Genomic DNA, 24,105 nt, shown 5'->3' with positions numbered 1-24,105 from the left:
ACCAACCCAAACTGTGGTTAAAATAATTTAAATCATTTTTTGCACTGTAGTTGAATGACGTATTATTAGGCTAAAATGGAATCATATAAGGTAATAAAAGAAAATGGAATAAAGTCACAGCAAAAAAGATACTGTCCAAAATGTCAACTGCTTCACCGAATTACACGCAACATAGAAGACAGTCAAGAATCAAAATGTCTGAATCCTCATTCACACAAATTATGAAATATACCTAAATCTAGTTTAGTGGTAAAACGTATGTCCTGTTAAAATGTCAAGTTATCCTGTCTCGTACTGAAACTAGATGCAAGTAACAGTTGTGCCTTTTTGTTTTTATACCATAAATTCTTGGTCCAACCAAATTATATATATATATATTTTTTTAAAATAGACATGCAATGACTACATGCAATGACTACATCAAGTGACTACAAACTTCTTGGATGCTTTTGCGGTTTGTTTTGGTTGCGTTTTCAGATTGTTGTTCGTAATAGAAATGAATGGTAAATGTATTGTGACATTTTGGAGTCACTTTTATTGTGTAGTGAAAGTGAAAGTAAATTTGTAAGTAAATTTGTAAAATCAAATGAATACAGCTATTGGAGAAGATACAGGCAAGAGTAAAAAGGAAACTGAGGAACATTTGGTCCAAGACAGTTAAATCACCTCCATTTTCTTGTGTTTTAGGGTGTTGCAGGAAGGTGTTTGATGAGGGTAACATTATAGTGACCATCATTCTCTCTTTAATCTCAACAGTTTGTAGGTGTTTTTTGTAGGTGGTTTTTAGACCATTTTAAAGCTGTGTCTATGTCCCCATGTAGGGCACTGCTTTTGACCAGAGCCCAATGAACTCAAAAGTAGTGCCCTATGTAGGGAATAGGGTGCCATTTAGGACGTAAACTGTTCTAAAGAATGTTAAAACCTCCACAATATGCCTTGTTTCTCCACTCATGCTGTGAGATCATGTAAAAATCATTCTGTACCAAGCCTTGCAGGTGAACCAAGCTGGATGGAAACATTACCAGCCTTCAAATGAAATGTAATGCTTTAAAAAAAAATGTCTTTATTTACATTTAAGTCATTACATTTAAGTCATTTAGCAGACGCTCTTATCCAGAGCGACTTACAAGTACATACATTCATACTTTTTTTGTACTTATCCGAGTGACCTCTTCTCTGTCGATAATCTTCCTTAAACTGCATCCCAAATAGCCCCCTATTCCCTATATATAAGTGCACTACTTTTGAGTTCCTATTGGCCCTGGTCAAAAGCAGTGCACTATTTTTTGGGAGCCAGCCCCTGGTTTTCCTACACTGTATCTGTGAAGTCAGGGTCTGGAAAGGTCAGGTAGAAATACGCAGTGTAGAACATACATGCTTCTGACATGTTGGGACTAAAGGATCATGTCGGCTGCTATTGGTTGTATTTCTGTCTGCGTTCGGTATGCTGTTGCACCCCTTTTTTTACACGACCCTCGTTGTTTGAACTTGTTGCCCAGGGTCTCCCTCCTGTTCCCCACCACACGACCCTCGTTGTTAGAACTTGTTGCCCAGGGTTGTTTTGTCCGCGTCACACGTGTTTCGATCCATGTCAGGGGGTATTCAACTTTGACCCTACGAAGGGACGGAGCCTGCTGGTTTTCTGTTCTACCTGATCGTTAAAAATTGGACCCACCTGGTGTCCCCAGGTCTAAATCAGTCCCCGATTAGAGGGGAACCTGGTGTCCCCAGGTCTAAATCAGTCCCTGATTAGAGGGGAACCTGGTATCCCCAGGTCTAAATCAGTCCCTGATTAGAGGGGAACCTGGTGTCCCCAGGTCTAAATCAGTCCCTGATTAGAAGGGAACCTGGTGTCCCCAGGTCTAAATCAGTCCCCGATTAGAGGGGAACCTGGTGTCCCCAGGTCTAAATCAGTCCCTGATTAGAGGGGAACCTGGTGTCCCCAGGTCTAAATCAGTCCCTGATTTTAGAAGGGGAACAATGAAAATGCAGTAGAACTGGCTTTGAGGTCCAGAGTTGAGTTTGAGAGCCCCACATTGGATGTGTCATAATACCCATAAAACCTAGCTGTCAAACAGGGAAATGGTTCCATTCGTGTTTCCCCATAGGGGGATTTTAGAAACACTTAAAAAATAAGGGCTGTGTTTCGTGTAGACTTACCCTGGTGTGACTCAATATATATTCAGATGGGGGTATTATGACTCATGCTGTGACAGGATACCAGCCTTTATCTGTTGTTCATGTGTGACTTCAGGTCGTCAGCCATATCTGCTTTAGCGTGCTGCTTGTTCGACTGAGTAAATGACATGCTGTGTAGTTTTAAAATGTTATCAGGAATTAAATGCCATTTTGCTACAATGACAAATAAATGTTTTTTTTGTTTTGTTTTTCCAACTCTTGTATCCTTATTTATCCCTGGTCCCAGATCTGTTGGTGCTCTCGTCTCCTCCAGTATTCTCATTGTGATACCTACGCGCATATGGAACAGACAACCAAACATGGCATAACAATGACACACTGAGTACAAATGACAATTGTTGTTTGCAAACACTGATGTTATTTAATGGATTCAAATAAAAGCTCAATACAGTAAATCACAGAATATTTTCACATTCCAATATCAAGAACAGTCGACATTTCCTCGGAAAAACCAACAAGATATTATCTGCGTCCCAATTAAGACCCTTTTCGGTGCACTACTGTAGCCCACAGGGCTCTGGTAAAAAGTAGTGCACTATGTTGGGACGCTGGTCCCAGTTGGTACGCTGTACATAGCAGGGCTGGGGTCAATTCAGTTATCTTCCCCCTCCTAACCTTAACCATTAGTGGGGGGAAATGCAAAAACTGATCCAAGATCAGCGTCTAGGGGCAACTGAACACTACTCCGATGCAGAACCAGAGAAGGAACAACAGGTCAGGAGCCAGTATCTACGTCCATATCTTCAGTATCCTCAGACTCGGGACGACAAATCTCATCCAAAGCCAATTCTAACAAAACAGAATACACGAGTTACACAGGAAACTGGACACATAAAAGGATCATTGCAAGAAAAGAGGAGACACTCAATGTATAACTGGCCAGGTACATGTAAGGTCAAACCTTTTTTGGACAAAGTGTTTTAAAAAATGATAATTACTGAACAAAAATATAAAACGCAACAATTTCATAAAGTTACAGTTCATAAACGGAAATCAGTCAATTTAAATAAATTCATTAGGCCCTAATCTATGGATTTCACATGATTGGGAATACAGATATGCATCTGTTGGTCACAGATACCATTAAAAATAAAGGTGGGGGTGTGGATCAGAAAACCAGTCAGTATCTGGTGTGACCACCATTTGCCTCATCTCATATGCACAGTTGATCAGGCTGTTGATTGTGGCGTGTGGAATGTTGTCACAGTCCTCTAATGGCTGGGCGAAGTTGCTGGATATTGGCGGGAACGAACACGCTGTCGATCCAGAGCATCCCAAACATGCTCAATGGGTGACATGTCTGGTGAGAATGCAGGCCATGGAAGAACTGGGACATTTTCAGCTTCCAGGAATTGTGTACAGATCCTTACGAAATGCTGAAACATGAGGTGACGGCGGCGGATGAAGGATCGTATCTCTGCACATTAAAATTGCCATTGATAAAAAGCAATTGTGTTCGTTGTCCGTAGCTTATGCCTTCCCATACCATAACCATGGGGCACTCTGTTCACAACAGCAAACCGCTCGCCCACACAACGCCATACATGTGTTTGTGCGGCTTATGGTAGAAAAATTAACATTTAATTATTTGGCAACAGCTCTGGTAGATATTCCTGCAGTCAGCATGCCAATTGCACGCTCCCTCAAAACTTGAGACATCTGTGGCATTGAGTTGTGTGACAAAACGGCAAATTCTAGAGTGGCCTTTTATTGTCCCCAGCACAAGGTGCACCTGTGTCAAATCAAATTTTTATTGGTCACACACACATATTTAGCAGATGTTATTACGGTGTAGCCAAAGACTTGTGTTCCTAACTATAACAGTGCAGTAGTATCGAACAAGTCACGACAATACACACATATCTAAAACTAAAACGTAATTAACAAATAGAAAAATATTAGGATGAACAATGTCGGAGTGGCTAAAATACAGTAAAATACATATGAAATGAGTAAAACAGTATGGAAACATTATTAAAGTTGAGTAGTGATTCCATGTCTATGTAGGGTTGAGTAACCGGGAGGTAGCCGGCTAGTGATGGCTGTCTGATGGCCTTGAGATAGAAGCTGTTTTACAGTCTCTCGGTCCCTGCTTTGATGCACCTGTACTGACCTCGCCTTCTGGATGATAGCGGGGTGAACAGGCAGTGGCTCGGGGTGGTTGATGTCCTTGATGATTTTTTTGGGGCCTTCCTGTGACATCGGGTGGTGTAGGTGTCCTGGAGGGCAGGTAGTTTTCCCTCCGGTGAGGTGTTGTGCAGACCGCACCACCCTCTGGAGAGCCCTTCGGTTGCGGGCGGAGCAGTTGCCGAACCAGGCGGTGATACAGCCCGACAGGATGCTCTCAATTGTGCATCTACACAAGTTTGTGAGGGTCTTAGGAGCCAAGCCGAAATCCTTCAGCCTTCCTGAGGTTGAAGAGGCCGCTGTTGCGCCTTCTTCACCACGCTGTCTGTGTGGGTGGACCGTTTCAGTTAGTCGGTGATGTGTACGCCGAGGAACTTGAAGCTTTCCCACCTTCTCCACTGCGGTCCCGTCGATGTGGATGGGGGGAGTGCTTCGTCTCGAGGTCATCAGACTGTTAAACAGCCATCACTAACATAGAGAGGCTGCTGCCAACATACTGACTCAAATCTCTGGCCCCTTAAATTAATGGACTTAATAAAAGGTATCACTAGTCACTTTAAATAACACCACTTTAATAATGTTTACATACCCTACATTACTCATCTCGTATGTATACACTGTATTTTACTGCATCTTGCCTATGCCACACGGCCATTGCTCATCCATATATTTATATTTTCTTATTCCATCCCCTTACATTGTGTGTATTAGGTAGTCGTTGTGAATTTGTTAGATTACTTGTTAGATATTACTACACTGTCGGAACTAGAAGCACAAGCATTTCGCTACACTCGCATTAACATCTGCTAACCATGTGTATGTAACCAATAACATCTGCTAATCATGTGACCAATAACATCTGCTAACCATGTGTATGTGACCAATAACATCTGCTAATCATGTGACCAATAACATCTGCTAACCATGTGACCAATAACATCTGCTAACCATGTGACAAATAACATCTGTTAACCATGTGACCAATAACATCTGCTAACCATGTGACCAATAACATCTGCTAACCATGTGTATGTGACCAATAACATCTGCTAACCATGTGACCAATAACATCTGTTAACCATGTGACCAATAACATCTGCTAACCATGTGTATGTGACCAATAACATCTGCTAACCATGTGACCAATAACATCTGCTAACCATGTGACCAATAACATCTGTTAACCATGTGACCAATAACATCTGCTAACCATGTGACCAATAACATCTGCTAACCATGTGACCAATAACATCTGCTAACCATGTGACCAATAACATCTGCTAACCATGTGACCAATAACATCTGTTAACCATGTGACCAATAACATCTGTTAACCATGTGACCAATAACATCTGCTAACCACGTGACCAATAACATCTGCTAACCATGTGACCAATAACATCTGCTAACCATGTGACAAATAACATCTGCTAACCATGTGACCAATAACATCTGCTAACCATGTGACCAATAACATCTGCTAACCACGTGACCAATAACATCTGCTAACCATGTGTATGTGACCAATAACATCTGCTAACCATGTGACCAATAACATCTGCTAACCATGTGTATGTGACCAATAACATCTGCTAACCACGTGACCAATAACATCTGCTAACCATGTGTATGTGACCAATAACATCTGCTAACCATGTGACCAATAACATCTGTTAACCATGTGACCAATAACATCTGCTAACCATGTGACCAATAACATCTGCTAACCATGTGACCAATAACATCTGCTAACCATGTGACCAATAACATCTGTTAACCATGTGACCAATAACATCTGTTAACCATGTGTATGTGACCAATGAAATTTGATTTAATTTGATGTGAGAAATAACACACAAAAAAAACTAAATACTGCAAAGTTGCTTTAGGAGCTGGAATCAGAGCTGTCTGTCGGCGCCATCTTTGATCATGCTGTTTAATCAGCTTCATGATATGCAACACCTGTCAGGTGGATGGATTATCTTGGCAAAAGGAGAAATGCTCACTAACAGGGATGTAAACACATTTGTGCACAGTATTTTTGTGCGTATGGAAAATCCCTGAGATCTTTTTTTTCTTCATCTCATGAAACATGGGACCAACACTTTCCATTTTACGTTTATATTTTTGTTCAGCGTATATTTTATTTTACAAAACCTATAAAAAAATATTTGTGTGTGTGGGGGGGGGGGGGGGGGGGGATGTGGCCCGCGGGACATAGTTTTCCCACTACCTACCTTCACTCTCTGAGAGGTGGGGAATCCTCCTGAAGGTGTCTCTCATGGCAGGAATCATCTGATCATACATGTGGAGGACAGGGAGGCAGTGCTCTGAGAAGCTACTGTTGTTGAGGAAGAGCCAGTGGAGCAGCATCAGAGCCTCCCTTAGCAGGTCAACCCCAGGGGAGGAGCACCACGCTGGGCTTTGGATCGCCGCCTCGCCCCCAGGGCTCCCCTCCACTCGGCCCCGGAGGTCCAGCCACTGCCTGTGGAGTAGCACCACCGTGGTCTTCACTACCTGCTCACAGAGAGACAACCACGGTCAGAAGATGTTTATATATAATCAAGGGTTCCTACTCTTAGACACAAAAAAAATCCCATGTCAACAGATTAGAATTTCCATGACAACAGATTAGAATTTCCATGACAACAGATTAGAATTTCCATGACAGACACCAAAAGGCACGTTGGTTGACCAACTCTCCAAAGCTCTGACTATAGAACTAGAATGAATAGAATGGTTCCAACGGCGTCCCCATTCAGGTCATTACGGTGAGAGGTTCCAATGATCATAATGGCGTCCCCCATTCAGGTCATTACGGTGAGAGGTTCCAACGGCGTCCCCATTCAGGTCATTATGGTGAGAGGTTCCAATGGCGTCCCCATTCAGGTCATTACGGTGAGAGGTTCCAATGGCGTCCCCATTCAGGTCATTATGGTGAGACGTTCCAACGGCGTCCCCCATTCAGGTCATTACGGTGAGAGGTTCCAATGGCGTCCCCCATTCAGGTCATTATGGTGAGAGGTTCCAATGGCGTCCCCATTCAGGTCATTATGGTGAGAGGTTCTAATGGCGTCCCCCATTCAGGTCATTACGGTGAGAGGTTCTAATGGCGTCCCCATTCAGGTCATTACGGTGAGAGGTTCTAACGGCGTCCCCCATTCAGGTCATTATGGTGAGAGGTTCCAATGGCGTCCCCCATTCAGGTCATTATGGTGAGAGGTTCCAATGGCGTCCCCCATTCAGGTCATTATGGTGAGAGGTTCCAATGGCGTCCCCCATTCAGGTCATTATGGTGAGAGGTTCCAATGGCGTCCCCCATTCAGGTCATTATGGTGAGAGGTTCCAATGGCGTCCCCCATTCAGGTCATTATGGTGAGAGGTTCTAATGGCGTCCCCCATTCAGGTCATTACGGTGAGAGGTTCCAATGGCGTCCCCCATTCAGGTCATTACGGTGAGAGGTTCCAATGGCGTCCCCCATTCAGGTCATTACGGTGAGAGGTTCCAATGGCGTCCCCCATTCAGGTCATTATGGTGAGAGGTTCCAATGGCGTCCCCATTCAGGTCATTATGGTGAGAGGTTCTAACGGCGTCCCCCATTCAGGTCATTATGGTGAGAGGTTCTAACGGCGTCCCCCATTCAGGTCATTACGGTGAAAGGTTCTAATGGCGTCCCCCATTCAGGTCATTATGGTGAGAGGTTCTAATGGCGTCCCCCATTCAGGTCATTATGGTGAGAGGTTCTAATGGAGTCCCCCATTCAGGTCATTACGGTGAGAGGTTCCAACGGAGTCCCCATTCAGGTCATTACGGTGAGAGGTTCTAATGGCGTCCCCCATTCAGGTCATTATGGTGAGAGGTTCCAATGGCGTCCCCATTCAGGTTATTATGGTGAGAGGTTCTAATGGCGTCCCCATTCAGGTCATTATGGTGAGAGGTTCCAACGGCGTCCCCCATTCAGGTCATTACGGTGAGAGGTTCCAACGGCGTCCCCATTCAGGTCATTATGGTGAGAGGTTCCAACGGCGTCCCCCATTCAGGTCATTACGGTGAGAGGTTCCAACGGCGTCCCCATTCAGGTCATTACGGTGAGAGGTTCCAACGGCGTCCCCATTCAGGTCATTATGGTGAGAGGTTCTAATGGAGTCCCCATTCAGGTCATTATGGTGAGAGGTTCTAACGGCGTCCCCCATTCAGGTCATTACGGTGAGAGGTTCCAACGGCGTCCCCATTCAGGTCATTACGGTGAGAGGTTCTAATGGCGTCCCCATTCAGGTCATTATGGTGAGAGGTTCCAATGGCGTCCCCCATTCAGGTCATTACGGTGAGAGGTTCCAACGGCGTCCCCATTCAGGTCTTTACGGTGAGAGGTTCTAATGGCGTCCCCCATTCAGGTCATTATGGTGAGAGGTTCCAATGGAGTCCCCATTCAGGTCATTATGGTGAGAGGTTCTAACGGCGTCCCCCATTCAGGTCATTATGGTGAGAGGTTCCAACGGCGTCTCCCATTCAGGTCATTATGGTGAGAGGTTCTAATGGCGTCCCCATTCAGGTCATTATGGTGAGAGGTTCCAACGGCGTCCCCCATTCAGGTCATTACGGTGAGAGGTTCCAACGGCGTCCCCATTCAGGTCATTACGGTGAGAGGTTCTAATGGCGTCCCCATTCAGGTCATTATGGTAAGAGGTTCTAATGGCGTCCCCATTCAGGTCATTACGGTGAGAGGTTCCAATGGCGTCCCCCATTCAGGTCATTATGGTGAGAGGTTCCAATGGCGTCCCCCATTCAGGTCATTATGGTGAGAGGTTCTAATGGCGTCCCCCATTCAGGTCATTACGGTGAGAGGTTCTAATGGCGTCCCCCATTCAGGTCATTACGGTGAGAGGTTCCAATGGCGTCCCCCATTCAGGTCATTACGGTGAGAGGTTCCAATGGCGTCCCCCATTCAGGTCATTATGGTGAGAGGTTCCAATGGCGTCCCCCATTCAGGTTATTATGGTGAGAGGTTCTAATGGCGTCCCCCATTCAGGTCATTACGGTGAGAGGTTCCAATGGCGTCCCCCATTCAGGTCATTACGGTGAGAGGTTCCAATGGCGTCCCCCATTCAGGTCATTACGGTGAGAGGTTCTAATGGCGTCCCCCATTCAGGTCATTATGGTGAGAGGTTCTAATGGCGTCCCCCATTCAGGTCATTATGGTGAGAGGTTCTAATGGCGTCCCCCATTCAGGTCATTATGGTGAGAGGTTCTAATGGCGTCCCCCATTCAGGTCATTATGGTGAGAGGTTCTAACGGCGTCCCCCATTCAGGTCATTATGGTAAGAGGTTCTAACGGCGTCCCCCATTCAGGTCATTACGGTGAGAGGTTCTAATGGCGTCCCCCATTCAGGTCATTATGGTGAGAGGTTCCAATGGCGTCCCCATTCAGGTTATTATGGTGAGAGGTTCTAATGGCGTCCCCATTCAGGTCATTATGGTGAGAGGTTCCAACGGCGTCCCCCATTCAGGTCATTACGGTGAGAGGTTCCAACGGCGTCCCCATTCAGGTCATTACGGTGAGAGGTTCCAACGGCGTCCCCATTCAGGTCATTACGGTGAGAGGTTCTAATGGAGTCCCCATTCAGGTCATTATGGTGAGAGGTTCCAATGGCGTCCCCCATTCAGGTCATTACGGTGAGAGGTTCCAACGGCGTCCCCATTCAGGTCATTACGGTGAGAGGTTCTAATGGCGTCCCCATTCAGGTCATTATGGTGAGAGGTTCCAATGGCGTCCCCCATTCAGGTCATTACGGTGAGAGGTTCCAACGGCGTCCCCATTCAGGTCTTTACGGTGAGAGGTTCTAATGGCGTCCCCCATTCAGGTCATTATGGTGAGAGGTTCCAATGGAGTCCCCATTCAGGTCATTATGGTGAGAGGTTCTAACGGCGTCCCCCATTCAGGTCATTATGGTGAGAGGTTCCAACGGCGTCTCCCATTCAGGTCATTATGGTGAGAGGTTCTAATGGCGTCCCCATTCAGGTCATTATGGTGAGAGGTTCCAACGGCGTCCCCCATTCAGGTCATTACGGTGAGAGGTTCCAACGGCGTCCCCATTCAGGTCATTACGGTGAGAGGTTCTAATGGCGTCCCCATTCAGGTCATTATGGTAAGAGGTTCTAATGGCGTCCCCATTCAGGTCATTACGGTGAGAGGTTCCAATGGCGTCCCCCATTCAGGTCATTATGGTGAGAGGTTCCAATGGCGTCCCCCATTCAGGTCATTATGGTGAGAGGTTCTAATGGCGTCCCCCATTCAGGTCATTATGGTGAGAGGTTCTAATGGCGTCCCCCATTCAGGTCATTACGGTGAGAGGTTCCAATGGCGTCCCCCATTCAGGTCATTACGGTGAGAGGTTCCAATGGCGTCCCCCATTCAGGTCATTATGGTGAGAGGTTCCAATGGCGTCCCCCATTCAGGTTATTATGGTGAGAGGTTCTAATGGCGTCCCCCATTCAGGTCATTACGGTGAGAGGTTCCAACGGCGTCCCCCATTCAGGTCATTATGGTGAGACGTTCCAATACCCCAATCTATTCATTCTATTTCTATACCGTTGACAAACAGCTCTGCTTCTTACCTCACTGTGGCACTGACAGGCCGACTCAACAAACACACTCCACGTGGACGCTTTCCTATTGAACAGACTGGTCAGGAAACGCACCACCTGGTAATAGAGAACAGACATACAGCCTGTATAAACAGACATACAGCCTGTATAAACAGACAGACATACAGCCTGTATAAACAGACAGACATACAGCCTGTATAAACAGACATACATACAGCCTGTATAAACAGACATACAGCCTGTATAAACAGACAGACATACAGCCTGTATAAACAGACATACAGCCTGTATAAACAGACATACATACAGCCTGTATAAACAGACAGACATACAGCCTGTATAAACAGACAGACATACAGCCTGTATAAACAGACAGACATACAGCCTGTATAAACAGACAGACATACAGCCTGTATAAACAGACAGACAGACAGCCTGTATAAACAGACAGACATACAGCCTGTATAAACAGACAGACAGCCTGTATAAACAGATAGACAGCCTGTATAAACAGATAGACATACAGCCTGTATAAACAGATAGACATACAGCCTGTATAAACAGACAGACATACAGCCTGTATAAACAGACAGACATACAGCCTGTATAAACAGACAGACATACAGCCTGTATAAACAGACAGACATACAGCCTGTATAAACAGACAGACATACAGCCTGTATAAACAGACAGACATACAGCCTGTATAAACAGACATACAGCCTGTATAAACAGACAGACAGCCTGTATAAACAGACATACAGCCTGTATAAACAGATAGACATACAGCCTGTATAAACAGATAGACATACAGCCTGTATAAACAGACAGACATACAGCCTGTATAAACAGATATACAGCCTGTATAAACAGACAGGCATACAGCCTGTATAAACAGATAGACATACAGCCTGTATAAACAGACATACAGCCTGTATAAACAGACATACAGCCTGTATAAACAGACAGACATACAGCCTGTATAAACAGACAGACATACAGCCTGTATAAACAGACAGACATACAGCCTGTATAAACAGACAGACATACAGCCTGTATAAACAGACAGACATACAGCCTGTATAAACAGACAGACATACAGCCTGTATAAACAGATAGACATACAGCCTGTATAAACAGATAGACATACAGCCTGTATAAACAGACATACAGCCTGTATAAACAGACATACAGCCTGTATAAACAGACATACATACAGCCTGTATAAACAGACAGACAGCCTGTATAAACAGATAGACATACAGCCTGTATAAACAGATAGACATACAGCCTGTATAAACAGATAGACATACAGCCTGTATAAACAGACATACAGCCTGTATAAACAGACATACAGCCTGTATAAACAGACATACAGCCTGTATAGACAGACATACAGCCTGTATAGACAGACATACAGCCTGTATAGACAGACATACAGCCTGTATAAACAGACAGACAGCCTGTATAAACAGACAGACAGCCAGTATAAACAGACATACAGCCTGTATAAACAGACATACAGCCTGTATAAACAGACATACAGCCTGTATAAACAGACATACAGCCTGTATAAACAGATAGACATACAGCCTGTATAAACAGATAGACATACAGCCTGTATAAACAGATAGACATACAGCCTGTATAAACAGACAGACATACAGCCTGTATAAACATATAGACATACAGCCTGTATAAACAGACAGACATACAGCCTGTATAAACAGATAGACATACAGCCTGTATAAACAGACAGACAGCCTGTATAAACAGATAGACATACAGCCTGTATAAACAGATAGACATACAGCCTGTATAAACAGATAGACATACAGCCTGTATAAACAGATAGACATACAGCCTGTATAAACAGACATACAGCCTGTATAAACAGACATACAGCCTGTATAGACAGACATACAGCCTGTATAGACAGACATACAGCCTGTATAGACAGACATACAGCCTGTATAGACAGACAGACAGCCAGTATAAACAGACAGACAGCCAGTATAAACAGACATACAGCCTGTATAAACAGACATACAGCCTGTATAAACAGACATACAGCCTGTATAAACAGACATACAGCCTGTATAAACAGATAGACATACAGCCTGTATAAACAGATAGACATACAGCCTGTATAAACAGACAGACATACAGCCTGTATAAACAGACAGACATACAGCCTGTATAAACATATAGACATACAGCCTGTATAAACAGACAGACAGCCTGTATAAACAGACAGACATACAGCCTGTATAAACAGATAGACATACAGCCTGTATAAACAGACAGACAGCCTGTATAAACAGACAGACATACAGCTTGTATAAACAGACAGACATACAGCCTGTATAAACAGACAGACATACAGCCTGTATAAACAGACATACAGCCTGTATAAACAGACAGACAGCCTGTATAAACAGACAGACAGCCTGTATAAACAGACAGACAGCCTGTATAAACAGACATACAGCCTGTATAAACAGACATACAGCCTGTATAAACAGACATACAGCCTGTATAAACAGACATACAGCCTGTATAAACAGATAGACATACAGCCTGTATAAACAGATAGACATACAGCCTGTATAAACAGATAGACATACAGCCTGTATAAACAGACATACAGCCTGTATAAACAGACATACAGCCTGTATAAACAGACATACAGCCTGTATAAACAGACATACAGCCTGTATAAACAGACATACAGCCTGTATAAACAGACATACAGCCTGTATAAACAGACATACAGCCTGTATAAACAGATAGACATACAGCCTGTATAAACAGATAGACATACAGCCTGTATAAACAGATAGACATACAGCCTGTATAAACAGATAGACATACAGCCTGTATAAACAGACATACAGCTTGTATAAACAGACAGACATACAGCCTGTATAAACAGACAGACATACAGCCTGTATAAACAGACAGACATACAGCCTGTATAAACAGACATACAGCCTGTATAAACAGACATACAGCCTGTGTAAACAGACATACAGCCTGTATAAACAGATAGACAGCCTGTATAAACAGACAGACAGCCTGTATAAACAGATAGACATACAGCCTGTATAAACAGATAGACATACAGCCTGTATAAACAGATAGACATACAGCCTGTATAAACAGACATACAGCCTGTATAAACAGACATACAGCCTGTATAAACAGACATACAGCCTGTATAAACAGACATACAGCCTGTATAAACATACATACAGCCTGTATAAACAGACAGACAGCCTGTATAAACAGATAGACATACAGCCTGTATAAACAGATAGACATACAGCCTGTATAAACAGATAGACATACAGCCTGTATAAACAGACATACAGCCTGTATAAACAGACATACAGCCTGTATAAACAGACATACAGCCTGTATAAACAGACATACAGCCTGTATAAACAGACATACAGCCTGTATAAACAGACAGACATACAGCCTGTATAAACAGACATACATACAGCCTGTATAAACAGACATACATACAGCCTGTATAAACAGACATACAGCCTGTATAAACAGATAGACAGCCTGTATAAACAGATAGACAGCCAGTATAAACAGACAGACATACAGCCTGTATAAACAGACAGACATACAGCCTGTATAAACAGACAGACATACAGCCTGTATAAACAGACAGACATACAGCCTGTATAAACAGATAGACATACAGCCTGTATAAACAGATAGACATACAGCCTGTATAAACAGATAGACATACAGCCTGTATAAACAGATAGACATACAGCCTGTATAAACAGACATACAGCCTGTATAAACAGACATACAGCCTGTATAAACAGACATACAGCCTGTATAAACAGACAGACAGCCAGTATAAACAGACATACAGCCTGTATAAACAGACATACAGCCTGTATAAACAGACATACAGCCTGTATAAACAGACATACAGCCTGTATAAACAGACATACAGCCTGTATAAACAGACATACAGCCTGTATAAACAGACATACAGCCTGTATAAACAGACAGACAGCCTGTATAAACAGACATACAGCCTGTATAAACAGACATACAGCCTGTATAAACAGACATACAGCCTGTATAAACAGACATACAGCCTGTATAAACAGACAGACATACAGCCTGTATAAACAGACAGACATACAGCCTGTATAAACAGACAGACATACAGCCTGTATAAACAGACATACAGCCTGTATAAACAGACATACAGCCTGTATAAACAGATAGACATACAGCCTGTATAAACAGACAGACAGCCTGTATAAACAGACATACAGCCTGTATAAACAGACATACAGCCTGTATAAACAGACATACAGCCTGTATAAACAGACATACAGCCTGTATAAACAGATAGACATACAGCCTGTATAAACAGACATACAGCCTGTATAAACAGATAGACATACAGCCTGTATAAACAGATAGACATACAGCCTGTATAAACAGATAGACATACAGCCTGTATAAACAGACAGACAGCCTGTATAAACAGACATACAGCCTGTATAAACAGACATACAGCCTGTATAAACAGACATACAGCCTGTATAAACAGATAGACATACAGCCTGTATAAACAGATAGACATACAGCCTGTATAAACAGACAGCCAGCCTGTATAAACAGACATACAGCCTGTATAAACAGACATACAGCCTGTATAAACAGACATACAGCCTGTATAAACAGAAGCATGTTTTCTATCAGATCAGAGATATCAGGAGGTCCCCCCCCCCCCCCCCCCCCCAACACAGTAGTTGCGGTTTTGTTCTGTTGTCAACAACAGTGAATCTGAGATCAAGCAACGTTACCTCCACCTCCAGCTGAGACCAGTGAGAGTCTGCGACGGTCTTGTCAGGTCTGGAGGTGATGTACTGGAACACCTTTAGGAACAGACACCAGTCTGGAGGGACGACAATATCAGCACCACCATATACAGAGAAATACACATTTATTAAAACGTGCCTTTACATCTCTTTCATTGATTGTTCACTTATTCCAGCTCTGAAAACCATTGGTCAAGTACATAACGTCATCTAATCAATGAATGTGAAGGAGACCCAGTCATGACAGAGGAGGCCCCCTAGTTACCTGTATGACAGCAGAGGAGGCCCCTTAGTTACCAGTATGACAGCAGAGGAGGCCCCCTAGTTACCTGTATGACAGCAGAGGAGGCCCCCTAGTTACCTGTATGGCAGCAGATGAGGCCCCTTAGTTACCTGTATGGCAGCAGAGGAGGCCCCTTAGTTACCTGTATGACAGCAGAGGCGGCCCCCTAGTTACCTGTATGGCAGCAGATGAGGCCCCTTAGTTACCTGTATGACAGCAGAGGAGGCCCCTTAGTTACCTGTATGACAGCAGAGGAGGCCCCTTAGTTACCTGTATGACAGCAGAGGAGGCCCCTTAGTTACCAGTATGACAGCAGAGGAGGCCCCCTAGTTACCTGTATGACAGCAGAGGAGGCCCCCTAGTTACCTGTATGGCAGCAGATGAGGCCCCTTAGTTACCTGTATGACAGCAGAGGCGGCCCCCTAGTTACCTGTATGACAGCAGAGGAGGCCCCCTAGTTACCTGTATGGCAGCAGATGAGGCCCCTTAGTTACCTGTATGACAGCAGAGGCGGCCCCCTAGTTACCTGTATGGCAGCAGATGAGGCCCCTTAGTTACCTGTATGACAGCAGAGGCGGCCCCCTAGTTACCTGTATGGCAGCAGATGAGGCCCCTTAGTTACCTGTATGACAGCAGAGGCGGCCCCCTAGTTACCTGTATGACAGCAGAGGAGGCCCCCTAGTTACCTGTATGGCAGCAGATGAGGCCCCTTAGTTACCTGTATGACAGCAGAGGAGGCCCCCTAGTTACCTGTATGACAGCAGAGGAGGCCCCCTAGTTACCTGTATCACAGCAGAAGCCGCGCCCCTTAGTTACAGAGGAGGCCCCGTAGTTACCTGCATGACAGCAGATTCTAAAAGCTAGCTCGTCGCTGTGGGCCAGGCCAGCTAGTAGGGAGACAGACAGAGACAGGGTCTGGTAGGACGAGTCTAGAGACAGGCAGCGAGACAGAGCCGGACTGGACACAACACACTGGAACCTGCAAGGAGGTAATACAATACATGACGTAACTAAACATAGTAGGCTCGTGGACAATCCTCAAAAAAGGGCTTTAGTATTTGAGCTACCCCCTAGCCGAGGCAGAACAAAACACAACCATGTTTTCCAACATCTCTAATGTCTCCCGTTTAATACATGGATTGTTGTGGACATTTGTTTTACTACAAAAATTGGTAAATTGATAGATATTGAGACACCCCCCCCCCTACACTCAAAACATGAGTGTAAAGTTTTAAAGTTCCTCGGCTTTAAGACTGGATAGGGAGAGATTGAATATGTCTGTAAACACTGAACTAACTAAGGGGCCACAGACAATGGTCCACCCACACAGACAGTGTGGTGAAGACAGCTCAACAGCGGGAAAATACTACCAAATTTCTATCAACACATCTCCTGTGCTACACGCGCAACACGGACCCTGGCTACTCTCCCTTCTGGGACGGCTGCAAGGCCCTCTCCCGCCCTCCCTTCGGCAAATCAGATCACACCTCCATTCTGCTCCTCCCGTGGTAAGGACTGTTCCAACATTGTTCTGACCAATCGGAATCTATGTTTTGATCACGCGACCTGGGAAATGTTCGGGTCACCTCTGAGAATAGTGTAGATGTATACACCGACTCAGTGACTGGGTTCATCAGGAAGTGCACAGAGGATGTTGATTAGAAAACGCAATTCAGTGGGCTCAGACACGACACGTATGTGGCAGGGACTCCAGACAATCACGGAGTATAAAGGGAAAACTAGCCACGTCGCGGACGCCCCGGCGCCTCGCTCTCAGACAAGCTAAAACCCTTCTTTGCCTGCTTCAAGGAAAACATTGAGCCGCTGACGTGGGCCCCCAATGCTCACGAGGACTGTGTGCTCTCATTCTCCGTGGTTGATGTGGGTGCTTCTACACCTGCATTGCTTGCTGTTTGGGGGTTTTAGGCTGGGTTTCTGTACAGCACTTTGAGATATCAGCTGATGTAAGAAGGGCTATATAAATACATTTGATTTGATTTAAGCGTGGTAACCCTCGCAAGGCTGCAGGACCAGAATGGCATCCCAAGCTTCGTACTCAAGAGCATGTGCAGACCAGCATGCTGGAGTGTTTACAGACATATTCAATCTCTCCCTATCCAGTCTGTTGTCCCCACATGCTTCAAGATGTCCACCATTGTTCCTGTTCCCAAGAAAGCGAAGGTAACTGAACTAAATGACTATCGCCCCGTAGCGCTCACTTCTGTCATCATGAAGTGCTTTGAGAGTCTAGCTAGCTGCGACAGAGCCTGACCTGACTAGACAACACACAGGAACCTGCAGCCAGGAGACACCACATATCAGATCAGGGTAGGAAACTCCCGTTCACTCTGCCTCATACCATATAATAAAACTCACGGACCTGGAAGCATTTCAATGATTTGAAGATTGAACAGTCATTTGACAATAGATCAAAGCTCTCAAAACTAAAAGAGCAGTCTTACTTGCTTATATAAGAAGATTAACTCCTGATTCCTTCCTTCCTTCCTTATTCCTGATTATTATTTGACCATGCTTGTCATTTATGAACATTTTGAACATCTTGGCTCTCTCTAATTTTCTCCTTCTCTCTTTCTTTCTCTCTCTCGGAGGACCTGAGCCCTAGGACCATACGTCAGGACTACCGGGCATGTTGACTCCTTGCTGTCCCCAGTCCACCTGGCCTTGCTGCTATTCCAGTTTCAACTGTTCTGCCTGCGGTTATGGAACCGCCACCTGTCCCAGACCTGCTGTTTTCAACTCTTAACGATCGGCTATGAAAAGCCAACTGAAAATTATTCATGATTATTATTTGACCATGCTTGTCACTTATGAACATCTTGGCATAGTTCTGTTATCCACCCGGCACAGCCAGAAGAGGACTGGCCACCCCTCATAGTATGGTTCCTCTCTAGGTTTCTTCCTAGGTTTTGGCCTTTCTAGGGAGTTTTTCCTAGCCACCGTGCTTCTACACCTGCATTGCTTGCTGTTTGGGGTTTTAGGCTGGGTTTCTGTACGGCACTTCGAGATATTAGCTGATGTACGAAGGGCTATATAAAATAAACTTGATTGATTGATTGATTAACCTCTTATGGCTGCAAGGTAAAGTATTGAGTAGCCAGTTAAATCGTGCCCATTTCAAACGGCCTCGTACTCAATTCTTGCTCGTACAATATGCATATTATTATTATTGGATAGAAAACACTCTCTAGTTTCTAAAACCGTTGGAATTATTTCTCTGAGTGAAACAGAACTCCTTCTGCAGCACTTTTCCTGACCAGGAAGTGGAATGTCAGAAATCGATGCTCTGTTCAACTTCTTGCCTATACATGGGCATAAGACGTAAGAGCCTACGTACATTTCATACACCTTCCCCTGGTTGGTCAAGAGGTGGTGAGAGAAAAAAAATTGTGTCTATCTTGGTCTAAGGTGGAATAAAAGCTATTTCTTTGACGTGACCGTCCACTTCCGGTTTCTGGAGCGCGCAAAGGGGACATGGATTTGGCTTCTTTTTAGCTGTCGTTATGAACGAATAACTTCTCCGTCTTAGATTTTTTTTGATACATGTGTCCATATCATCGTAAAGTATGTTTTTTCAATATAGTTTAATCAGATTATTGAAATTTTTTCGGGAGTTTTGCCGTGATCCGTTCTCTGACTTTGATTACGTTGGAGATATATGTAGCACTTGGCAAGTGCCCATGCTAAATGAAGAGGGGAATTTGCCGTTCCAGTTCAAAACAACGACTTTTCTGGACAAAGAACACCTTGTCCAACATTCTGACGAAAGATCACCAAAAGTAAGAAACATTTTATAATGCTATTTCTAATATCTGTCGTGCATGTGAACTGGCCGTCGGCGCCCAAGTGTTTCTGGCTATTGTGGCTACGCTAATATAGCGCTACATTTTGTTTTCGCTGTAAAACATTTAATAAATCGGAAATATTGTCTGGAATCACAAGATGCCTGTCTTTCAATTGCTGCACACTATGTATTTTTCTGAAATGTTTTATGATGAGTAATTAGGTATTTGACGTTGGTGTCTGTAAATATTATGGCTGCTTTCGGTGCAATTTCTGATTGTAGCTGAAATGTGAACTATGATTTATACCTGAAATATGCAAATTTTTCGAACAAAACATATGCTATACATAAATATGTTATCAGACTGTCATCTGATGAAGTTTTTTCTTGGTTAGTGACTATTTATTTCTTTATTTGGTCGAATTTGTGATAGCTAGTGATGGAGTAAGAAACTGATGGAGTTAGAAAAGTGGTGTCTTTTGCTAACGTGGTTAGCTAATAGATTTACATATTTTGTCTTCCCTGTAAAACATTTTAAAAATCGGACATGTTGACTTGATTCACAAGATGTGTACCTTTCATATGCTGTATTGGACTTGTTAATGTGTGAAAGTTAAATATTTAAAAAAAATATCTTTTGAATTTCGCGCCCTGCACTTGAGCTGGATGTTGTCATAAGTGTACCGGTGTCGGGCTGCCGCCCAAACAGGTTAACTAAAACTAGACACTCAATGTCCTTTCTTTTCTGCATTTAAAGAGAATGCATCCCAAATGGCACCCTATTCCCTGCATAGTGCACTACTTTGAACCAGGGCTCTGGTCCAAAGTAGTGCACTATATAGGGGATAGGGTGCCATCTAAGGGCTTGCCTGGACAACTGCCTCTCCTGTGCTCTCTCCAGCAGCATGTTGAGAGTCCTCAGACTGCTGGGCACCAGGGCCTCCCTCTGAACAGCACTGGTGGAGAAGGAGGGGTCTGACAGCTGAAGGAGCTTCCTGAGGAGAGGGTGGAGGCCCGCACCCTCTCTGGTGCCATCTACTGGGGTCTCAGAGGTTCTGGAAGTCCCAGGCTGGATGGAGGTGTCAGGCAGCAGGGGGGCCAGGCCTGAGGCCAGGATGGGTCTGTTGGTCAATAAAATAATTAATTTAGCCAGCATAGTCCACTCAGTAACACTTGCCACTGTTTTCCAGGGCGTCCTGGGATCCATAGACTCAACAAAACATTATAATACATAGACACTCTCTTAATAAGTATGTGGACACAGCACAGAGGTTCACACGCTGCTCTTAAAGGACATGAATACGTCTAACACAGATTAGAGACTGCCCTGTCAAAAGGACATCTAACACAGATTAGAGACTGCCCTGTCAAAAGGACATCTAACACAGATTAGAGACTGCCCTGTCAAAAGGACATCTAACACAGATTAGAGACTGCCCTGTCAAAAGGACATCTAACACAGATTAGAGACTGCCCTGTCAAAATGACATGAATACATCTAACACAGATTAGAGACTGCCCTGTCAAAAGGACATCTAACACAGATTAGAGACTGCCGTGTCAAAAGGACATCTAACACAGATTAGAGACTGCCGTGTCAAAATGACATCTAACACAGATTAGAGACTGCCGTGTCAAAATGACATCTAACACAGATTAGAGACTGCTGTGTCAAAAGGACATCTAACACAGATTAGAGACTGCCCTGTCAAAAGGACATCTAACACAGATTAGAGACTGCCGTGTCAAAAGGACATCTAACACAGATTAGAGACTTCCCTGTCAAAAGGACATCTAACACAGATTAGAGACTGCCCTGTCAAAAGGACATCTAACACAGATTAGAGACTGCCCTCTCAAAAGGACATCTAACAGATTAGAGACTGCCCTGTCAAAAAGACATCTAACACAGATTAGAGACTGCCCTCTCAAAAGGACATCTAACACAGATTAGAGACTGCCCTCTCAAAAGGACATCTAACACAGATTAGAGACTGCCCTGTCAAAAGGACATGAATACATCTAACACAGATTAGAGACTGCCCTGTCAAAAGGACATGAATACATCTAACCCAGATTAGAGACTGCCCTGTCAAAAGGACATGAATACATCTAACACAGATTAGAGACTGCCCTGTCAAAAGGACATGAATACATCTAACACAGATTAGAGACTGCCCTGTCAAAAGGACATCTAACACAGATTAGAGATTTACCTGTCAAAAGGACATCTAACACAGATTAGAGACTGCCGTGTCAAAAGGACATCTAACACAGATTAGAGACTGCCCTGTCAAAAGGACATCTAACACAGATTAGAGACTGCCCTGTCAAAAGGACATCTAACACAGATTAGAGACTGCCGTGTCAAAAGGACATCTAACACAGATTAGAGACTTCCCTGTCAAAAGGACATCCAACACAGATTAGAGACTGCCCTGTCAAAAGGACATCTAACACAGATTAGAGATTTACCTGTCAAAAGGACATCTAACACAGATTAGAGACTGCCCTGTCAAAAGGACATGAATACATCTAACACAGATTAGAGACGGCCCTCTCAAAAGGACATCTAACACAGATTAGAGACTGTCCTGTCAAAAGGACATCTAACACAGATTAGAGACAGCCCTGTCAAAAGGACATCTAACACAGATTAGAGACGGCCCTGTCAAAAGGACATCTAACACAGATTAGAGACTGCCCTGTCAAAAGGACATCTAACACAGATTAGAGACTGCCCTGTCAAAAGGACATCTAACACAGATTAGAGACTGCCCTGTCAAAAGGACATCTAACACAGATTAGAGACTGCCCTGTCAAAAGGACATCTAACACAGATTAGAGACTGCCCTGTCAAAAGGACATCCAACACAGATTAGAGACTGCCCTGTCAAAAGGACATCTAACACAGATTAGAGATTTACCTGTCAAAAGGACATCTAACACAGATTACAGACTGCCGTGTCAAAAGGACATCTAACACAGATTAGAGACTGCCCTGTCAAAAGGACATGAATACATCTAACACAGATTAGAGACGGCCCTCTCAAAAGGACATCTAACACAGATTAGAGACTGCCCTGTCAAAAGGACATCTAACACAGATTAGAGACTGCCGTGTCAAAAGGACATCTAACACAGATTAGAGACTGCCGTGTCAAAATGACATCTAACACAGATTAGAGACTGCCGTGTCAAAATGACATCTAACACAGATTAGAGACTGCCCTGTCAAAAGGACATCTAACACAGATTAGAGACTGCCCTGTCAAAAGGACATCTAACACAGATTAGAGACGGCCCTGTCAAAAGGACATCTAACACAGATTAGAGACGGCCCTGTCAAAAGGACATCTAACACAGATTAGAGACTGCCCTGTCAAAAGGACATCTAACACAGATTAGAGACTGCCCTGTCAAAAGGACATCTAACACAGATTAGAGACTGTCCTGTCAAAAGGACATCTAACACAGATTAGAGACTGCCCTGTTAAAAGGACACCTAACACAGATTAGAGACTGCCCTGTCAAAAGGACATCTAACACAGATTAGAGACTGCCCTGTCAAAAGGACATCTAACACAGATTAGAGACTGCCCTGTCAAAAGGACATCTAACTCAGATTAGAGACTGCCCTGTCAAAAGGACATCTAACACAGATTAGAGACTGCCGTGTCAAAAGGACATCTAACACAGATTAGAGACTGCCGTGTCAAAATGACATCTAACACAGATTAGAGACTGCCGTGTCAAAATGACATCTAACACAGATTAGAGACTGCTGTGTCAAAAGGACATCTAACACAGATTAGAGACTGCCCTAATAAAAGGACATCTAACACAGATTAGAGACTGCCCTGTCAAAAGGACATCTAACACAGATTAGAGACTGCCCTGTCAAAAGGACATCTAACACAGATTAGAGACTGCCCTGTCAAAAGGACATCTAACACAGATTAGAGACTTCCCTGTCAAAAGGACATCTAACACAGATTAGAGACTGCCCTGTCAAAAGGACATGAATACATCTAACACAGATTAGAGACGGCCCTGTCAAAAGGACATGAATACATCTAACCCAGATTAGAGACTGCCCTGTCAAAAGGACATGAATACATCTAACCCAGATTAGAGACTGCCCTGTCAAAAGGACATGAATACATCTAACACAGATTAGAGACTGCCGTGTCAAAAGGACATCTAACACAGATTAGAG

General features: G+C 44.0%; 1 protein-coding gene across 1 annotated transcript in view; it reads right to left on the bottom strand.

Moving 5' to 3' along the window:
* Positions 1 to 2,540: 2,540 nt before the first annotated feature.
* Positions 2,541 to 24,105, bottom strand: part of LOC120037981 (ATR interacting protein) — a 47,064-nt gene continuing 25,499 nt past the window's right edge. Inside the window, exons 9-14 of the mRNA XM_038983928.1 lie at positions 20,756 to 21,007; positions 16,921 to 17,063; positions 15,787 to 15,878; positions 10,943 to 11,029; positions 6,564 to 6,843; positions 2,541 to 2,988 (exon numbers count right to left, since the gene is read on the bottom strand). Coding sequence (XP_038839856.1) covers positions 2,915 to 2,988; positions 6,564 to 6,843; positions 10,943 to 11,029; positions 15,787 to 15,878; positions 16,921 to 17,063; positions 20,756 to 21,007 — 928 coding nt within the window. The 3' untranslated portion in view covers positions 2,541 to 2,914. The remainder of the gene's footprint in view (positions 2,989 to 6,563; positions 6,844 to 10,942; positions 11,030 to 15,786; positions 15,879 to 16,920; positions 17,064 to 20,755; positions 21,008 to 24,105) is intronic.

This window comes from Salvelinus namaycush, unplaced genomic scaffold (genome assembly GCF_016432855.1).
Source record: "Salvelinus namaycush isolate Seneca unplaced genomic scaffold, SaNama_1.0 Scaffold20, whole genome shotgun sequence".
Classification (NCBI taxonomy): domain Eukaryota; kingdom Metazoa; phylum Chordata; class Actinopteri; order Salmoniformes; family Salmonidae; genus Salvelinus; species Salvelinus namaycush.
The sequence above is the reverse complement of the archived record's forward strand: the minus strand, read 5'-3'. Positions and strand labels throughout refer to the sequence as shown.